Source organism: Stigmatopora nigra, chromosome 13, assembly GCF_051989575.1.
Source record: "Stigmatopora nigra isolate UIUO_SnigA chromosome 13, RoL_Snig_1.1, whole genome shotgun sequence".
NCBI lineage: Eukaryota > Metazoa > Chordata > Actinopteri > Syngnathiformes > Syngnathidae > Stigmatopora > Stigmatopora nigra.
Window position 1 is genome coordinate 12,402,493 of NC_135520.1, and position 8,044 is coordinate 12,410,536.

At 40.7% G+C, this 8,044-nt stretch overlaps 1 protein-coding gene across 2 annotated transcripts in view; it reads right to left on the bottom strand.

The window, feature by feature from the left end:
* The window catches only part of LOC144206053 (uncharacterized), a 38,569-nt gene extending 33,410 nt beyond the window's left edge, over nt 1-5,159 (bottom strand). For both annotated transcript variants that reach the window (XM_077730744.1, XM_077730743.1), the window contains exons 1-3: nt 4,920-5,159; nt 4,096-4,230; nt 3,906-4,014 (exon numbers count right to left, since the gene is read on the bottom strand). In XM_077730744.1, coding sequence (XP_077586870.1) covers nt 3,906-4,014; nt 4,096-4,192 — 206 coding nt within the window. In that variant the 5' untranslated portion in view covers nt 4,193-4,230; nt 4,920-5,159. The remainder of the gene's footprint in view (nt 1-3,905; nt 4,015-4,095; nt 4,231-4,919) is intronic.
* Between the last annotated feature and the right edge of the window lie 2,885 nt (nt 5,160-8,044).

An 8,044-nucleotide genomic window follows, 5' to 3' on the forward strand; every position in this document is an offset into this window, starting at 1 on the left:
TACACTGAGCATTGGCTCCCCTCAAGGCTGTGTACTGAGTCTTCTTCTGTACTCCTTGTACACATACGACTGCGCATCGACCCACCAGTCTAACTCCATCATCAAATGGAGTCGATGACACCACTATGCTCGGACTCATCTCATGGGGCGATGTGTCTGCCTACATAGATGAGATCAACAAACTGTCTTCGTGGTGTTTGGCGAACAATTTCACACTAAACACCACGAAAACTAAAGAAATAATCCTGGACTTTCCCAAACGCAGCACAGATCTGGCCCCACTCCTCATAAATGGAGTATGCATAGACAGGGTCCAGTCCTTCGAATTACTGGGGGTCCAAGTCACTAAACACCACGACAACTAAAGAAACAATCCTGGACTTTCGCAAACGCAGCACAGATCCAGCAGCACAGATCCGGCACCACGCCTCATAAATGGAGTATGCGTAGGCAGGGTCCAGTCCTTCAAATTCCTGCCGTCCAGTCACAGACAAGCTCTCCTGGTCTACCAACACCACAGCAGTGGTAAAGAAGCCCCAGAAGCAACCATTTCCTAAGGGTACTCAGGAGGAACAACTTGGACACTACCATTCTGGTAACCTTCTACAGAGCCACTGTGGAGAGCATTCTTGCATACTGCATTACAGTGTGATTATAAGAAATATTTCCCTTCACTACTGTTACCGAATGCACTGTCACAGTGAGTCGAGGGAGGAAGGCCCAACAACAGACGTGTGGAAGTTTTGGACGAAGGTCTTCCAGATTTTTTTTTATACAGCCGTGTCATTTTAAAAGCCACCGTGGAGAGCATCTTGGCATAATGCATGACAGTGTGATACGCTGGAAGCATGGCAGCAGACAGAAAGGCCACGCAGAGAGCAGAGAGTGATCAACATCGCCCAGAAGAACATCGGCTGCTCTCTGCCCTCACTGGATGACATTGCTAGCCCTCGCTACCTCAGCATAGATGAGGTCAACAAACTGTCTTCGTGGTGTTTGGCGAACAATCTCACACTAAACACCACGAAAACTAAAGAAATAATCCTGGACTTTCACAAACGCAGCACAGATCTGGCCCCACTCCTCATAAATGGAGTATGCATAGACAGGGTCCAGTCCTTCGAATTACTGGGGGTCCAAGTCACTAAACACCACGACAACTAAAGAAACAATCCTGGACTTTCGCAAACGCAGCACAGATCCAGCAGCACAGATCCGGCACCACGCCTCATAAATGGAGTATGCGTAGGCAGGGTCCAGTCCTTCAAATTCCTGCCGTCCAGTCACAGACAAGCTCTCCTGGTCTACCAACACCACAGCAGTCAGGGAATAACAATGTGCAATATCTTAGATTGTGCAATATTTTAGAATTTACCTTGCCAGGATGTGACTTTTTATATTTGTATATTATTTGTTTTTTACTGGGAAAATGCACTTTGTGGAGTAGCACCGCCAATTTCGTTATACGCAGCTGTGTATGATGACAATAAAGGCTTTTGATTTGATTTGAGAGACATTTTCATATACGAGCATACAGTGGACGCGAGGCTGCTCATATGAACATCATGGGCACTGTCTTTCTGGTCACAACTCCCTCGTGTAATGTCTCTACGAGCAATGGGCATAGCATTGTGTTTTTTTCAGTATTTTCCCCCCCCGTTAGTCAGTGCGAATGGGGGAGCTTGCTCACTGATACTACTTCCGGGGCAAATTGGCAAGTGGTCGTACGTTATCCTATTGTGAGGACATTTGCGTGCATCATTTTCGGAATATTTTGAAAAAAAAGACAAAACCAAACAACCCTTGATAGGTTGCATCAGAAAGTCAGGGTTGAGGCGGGACAAATAGAGCCGACTCGGAGAAAAAAGGTGGAAAAATCTAAAACAAAATTTGAATTAAGTTTAGTGTAAGGTTAGATTTAATTTATTTTTGAGTGTGTCTGCATCGTAATCCAAGTGCACGAGCATGTGTCGTACAAAAAGCCCCCCCCCCCCCCATCCGTTTCTCCTTCTCTCTCCCCCCACAAAATCCGTCTAATTTTGGTACTATTAAACACATTTTAGTACTATTAAACCACTAGTTATTTGTTACATTGTTAATAGATGGCAAATTATAACAAATAGAAATGTCCTACATCCTACTTTTGGTCTTTTTTCAGAGGGTAGGAAAAAATTGATTTGTATTTAGTTCATTTCTATGGGAAACGTTCATTTGAGTTAGGACTAAATTGACGTACGAGCTCAGTCCCGGAACGCATTACGCTCGTATCTCGAGGTACCACTGTACAAAAAAAGTCGACCAATTGGCAATGTAAATTACAGTCTTGGAGTGCCCTCTTGTGATTTGGGGTAAAAATCACAGTTAGAATGAGATCATAGTGCAGGGGTCGGGAACCTTTTTGACGAAGAGATCCATAAACAATTCATATATTCAAACATTATTCCTTGAGAGCCATACTCAGAATTTAAAAGTAAAAATACATGAAAATGTGAGATTTATTATTCATTTCACCAATTGAAAAGTAAAAAAAAAAAGTCTGAATTGTTTTGAGAACATTAATTCACTGTTGCTAATCAATGAGTATCAATGAGAGGATGCATGCAAAAGTCTAATGAAGAAAAACTATGATCTAAAAAGGTGCTAGAGATAGTTTCGGCGCCACAGTGCGGGCGTGACACTCCCATTGGTGTGTCCGAGACTTAGGTCTCTCACCAGCGGTTCCCATATTTTACCATGCAGGTTCGCGGGGAGCCATTTACACCCATCAAAAGAGCCACATATGGAGCTGAGCCATAGGGTCCTTACCCCTGTCATAGTGTGTTTCATAATAATTTCATTAATTTCATAATTTCGCACAAGTCGCACTGGAGTATAAATCGCACCACCAGCCAAAATGTTAAAAAAAAGTGTCTTGTAGTCCAGAACAGGGGTCGGCAACCTCTAACTCCGAAAGAGCCATTTGATCTTGTTTCCATGGAAAACAAAATACTGGTAGCCACAAATACTTTTTGACATCTAAAATGAATTTATGTATGAATGCATCTATTACAAGGAAAAAGTATTTTTTTTTAAAACAAAAACCCAGCTGTACACTTATTAGTGTTTATTAATGTTTCTTGTTAGACAGTTTTTCTCCGCAGATTAGGCATCTTGGTAGGTCACTCTCATTATAGGTAAATGCCAATGAATCTGCACAGGCTTCATTGAATGCTCTATATTCTTCAGATATTTTTATTTTCTTTCATTTCTCTATACTTGGCCTTTATTCAGTTGAAAGTCGCGACAAATAGACAGCATTTTGGCGTATATACCAGATTTTGCGAGTATTACGTTTATTTTGAGCAACGACAAACAATAAAATATATTCATTCTAATATATAAATATCACAATAAGCTTCTAATTTCGAACAAAAATATCAAAGAACTAACAAATTAATTACACTTCAGTTAAATATTTGTTACACCTATGGCGACGTCGTGGCTTGGAAACGTGGAGTGGACACGAGTGCGTAGAAACAGGGAATAGACGAGGGAATGAGTGCTCAAACGAAACTTTAATAACTTAAACTGGAGGCTAAGAAAAGAACAAAAGACTTTGCGTCAAATTTTACACTCAAACCTGACAGAGAAAATACATGGAGGGGGACATGGAAACAACGTAGCGTAAATCAGACGGTCTGACAAATAACAAACAACCCGTGAACTTTAAATAGACAAGACCGGAAATAATTGTCAATGATGGACAGCTGGAAAGGAGAAGGAAGGGCATGGGAGGAGGGACAAACAATGGTAAAAAGTGAACATACGCACACATGAAAATGAAATAACAACCCAAACCTAACAACTATGAAAATGTGTTACTTGGTAGGAGTTTTAGTAAAATATGATGATAATTCATTTCTTACCTTAAAGGCATAAATTCTGCATCACTTTTTTGGAGTAAAGAGTATTCCGTCATATCGGGCTTTGTAGGTGACAGGGCAAGTGACGGAGACAAAGCACAATCCTGGAATTCTGATTGTCACCAATATAAGAAAATCAAATCAATATTTACGATTACAAAAAAAAAAAGAAAAAAATAACAGTCTCTCTTACCAAGTGGCGAATGCAGAGGAGTACCATTCTTGTGCGGGTCAGGCTGGGAACTACCATCTTCATCCACTTTACTTGTTACTGTTCCATAAGAACTCATGTCTTCATCGCCTGACTCCCTGGGACATTCCCACTATGCTATGAAACACACACAAAAATAGAGGATTTTTTTTTTTTTTTTAAAGACAAATCAGTTTCTGGATAAATAATAGGAGAATACTTTGTCTAACTGAACTCAACAGACATCGGGCGGTTTATATGTGATACATTACAAGGGGTGATTCAACTTTAGTCAAAAATCACACGACTCTGAATATACTGTAGTACTGTTATGCACCAAGAGGCCACGAGATGTTGTTGGAACCGACCACTACAAAGTACAATTTTAAACATGCTGATTAGTCTATATGTACTGTATGGCCACTTAGGTTGTTTGTATGAACTGGAGCCGTGTTAGCGAGTAATAATGTGCATAAGGTACCGAAAAGAGCCATCTTTGACAAGCTAACGACTAGCCTGAGAGCAACAAGTTGTTCGCAACAAGCAAGGGAAAGAAATGTCCAATCTGTCAAGCCAATTTAAGGCTTTGTGTAAGCCTCTTTAGTCAGAACTTTGTGACGCCAAATATGTTTTGGAGAATTTTATAAAAGATGCGACGCCTCCATGTGTCAATGTGGCGGCTATGCTCACAACAAAACTTCTTTTGAATGTTCGCCCGTCATTAAGAGGTGGCGTCGAGTATAGCTCGTTTGGTCGAAAAACACAAGATATCACATGGACAAATCTAAATAAAATGCATTCAATCCCATTTTATAGCCATTGAATACCTTTGAAACTAAAGCCTTTGATAGGCGGTCTTTTTTGTTTGTTTTCCGCCAAAAGACGCGCGCTTCCTGGCTCCACTTCGTCAAAACAGCGTTGCTAAGGACTGCATTACATTTAAGGCAAGTATAAGCGAACGCCCTGAACTCAATAGTCTAGAAATAATTATTTCATTCTTCTGTTTTGTTTAAGACAATTTGAATGCACTCAGTTGCATCTGATGTTACTTATTCGAACTTCCTTTGTTGACGTGTAAAGCCCTTCCTATTGGATATTAATCTTCTTCTATGCATTTTTTGGTAGACACAGCGGCGCGATGGCATATTGCTGCCTCTTTCTGGCGACGTTCTTTAATTCCACCCCTGGAGTTTACTTGTATATTCGGAGATGGAGTTGTGTTTACAAAATTATCACATACGCAAACCGGTTTTATGCTTTCAGGGGCTTTAACTTTTTTTTTAGATAGGGCGTGTGAGTTGCGTTTGGTGTAGCAATATTGGGAAGTAGTGACAATACTCGTTGTAATACTTATTTTTACATTAAGTCCACCAGAAGATTTTCGATGTTGTCAAACTTAAACTTGGTTAGCACGCCAGCCCCCTGCTTGGCTGGCCACTGATTCAAGGTGCTCCAGCACCACCTGCCACCATTTCCGGTTTGGAAAATGAATGGAAAAATAAATAAATGAAAATAAATACATTCTATTTAAAAAGGATGGAGCGAGTGGTTAATAAATTAGCCTCACAGTTGGAGACCTGGGTTCAAATCAGGATGGCCCACCTGTGTGGAGTTTGGATGTTCTCCCTGGGCCTATGTAGGTTTTCTCTGGGTACTCCAGTTTCCTCCCACATTCGAAAGACATGCATGGTAGGCTGATTAGACACTATAAATTGCCCCTAGGTATGAGTGTGAGCATCATTGGTTGTTTGTCTCCTTGTGCCCTGACATTGGCTGGCCACCAATTCAGGGTGTTGTCCCCCGCCTCTAAACCGGAGTCAGCTGGGATAGGTCCACCAACCCCTGGGACCCTAATGAGGATTAAATAATTCAGAAAATTAGATGAGATGATATATATTTAAACATTTTAAATGTCCATTTAATCTCCTTTCTAGGTTCAGAGTCACACTTCCTGGCATGCTAACCCTGACTGCTTTAAGGATATTTTCCGTCTTCCGCCTGCAAACAGAAGGCGCCCCCTGACCTGACTAATCCCTTTTCCTGCCGGAATGCACACCAACACAAGGCAACATTCAGGAAAACTCACAGTCGCTTACGGACAAGGTAAAACAAACGTGGAAACACCTCCAATGGGCCTCGATTCCCACTTTAGCGTTAAATGAGTTCCGGGAATTGTTTGGCACACATTTGGAGCATGCCGATGCTGTACGAGAGGGGCAGTGTTAAACGGCCTTAAATTTGCTTACAAAAGCAGCTCAGTGTGTTTCACAATGCTGGTATTAACCCTTTTTTAACTCACCAAATCATTGGTTGCGTTGACGGCGCTATGCATCCAATTCATTGGTACTAGGAGAAGCTAAATAAAAAAAAATTGTGAATGAAAATTTTAATAATGAAAAGGAAACCACCCATAGGGAAAAAAATATTTACATACCTCTTGGAGGGATGTCTCAAGTTATTGCTCACTCTTTCTCTAGTCCTGCTATATTTACACTACTGTACAGAGATACACCTATAAATATAACATCAACTCACTGTCCATATTACTGAATAGAGCTATAAGAATAATACAACATATGTGCATTTGGGATCATAGAAATAAATTATTCTCTTAAGATTCAGAATGTAAAAAATCACTGCCTTGCTTCCATTTCAAACAGTTAAGTCACTTCATGGATGTCACATTCAGCCATGGGAGGCAGTTGAGGCCTCTCATCTCATTTCATTTTCAAGACTGCTTAATCCTCTAAAGGGGCAATCCCGGCTGTCTACGGGCCAGAGGCGAGGGACACCCCAAATCGGTGGCCAGCTGATCGCAGGGGACAAGGAAACGGACATCTATGCACACTCATACTCATACCTCAGGCCAATTTAGAGTGTCCAATCAGCCTACCATGCATGTATTTTGAATGTAGGAGGAAAACGGAGTACCCGGAGTAAACCCACGCAGGCCTGGGGAGAACAGGCAAACTCCACAGGTGGATGTGACCTGGATTTGAACCCAGGACCCCAGAGCTGTAAGGCCGACGCGATAACCACTCACTCGCTCCACCGGGCTGCCCCCAGTTGTGGCACATCATGGAAATATAAAATAAAAATATTAAGTAGTCATATTTATTCAATGTTCTGCTTCTTTTTAATTTAACATCACAATTTTTTGATTTTTTTCCCTCCCTCCCAAAATCACAGAATTTTGACATACTAAGAGGCGAGCGCTCGCTGACCCTCACTGTGGAATCTCATCACTGTGCCAAGAAGTTTTTGTTATGCTGTGGCACTCCTAAGATGAGAAGGTTGAACTGCGTGCCTCACTCTGTAGCTGTGTGCACCAGTTTATTGACACTTAGCGCAAGAAAAACGTTACGCACATACAGTTGTTCATTATAGAAAAGATACTCTGCAGTTTACACACACCAACTAAACTCAATACATTTCATTCATATGGTAAAAGTCTTACAACAGTTTAATAGTGACACACAGAGACAGCAACATGGTCTCAATGCACAGCATATAATATATATTCTGATATTATATAATTTTTATAAACACAATTGGTGTTTCACATATTCTTGTGCTCAAAGTCAATAAACTGCTCCGCAAAAATGTAGTGTACCACGCAGATCTCCTGTCTTATCATCATTGATATGCGAACTATTGTTCCAAAATGCTGCAACCTCATTGCAGGAAGGAGCGCTTCCGCAGATCCTTCCTCCCATCAGCTGTCAGGCTCTTTAACAAAAAAAGTGGCTGTGTTAGGACCAACTGTATGTATGCATGTACATCTATGTGTATGTATTTATGAGGTTATATATGTATATATATATAAAAATATACACACACACATATCTATCTCTCTCTCTCTCTCTCTCTCTCTCTATATATATATATATATATATATATATATATATATATATATATATATATATATATATATATATATATATATATACAC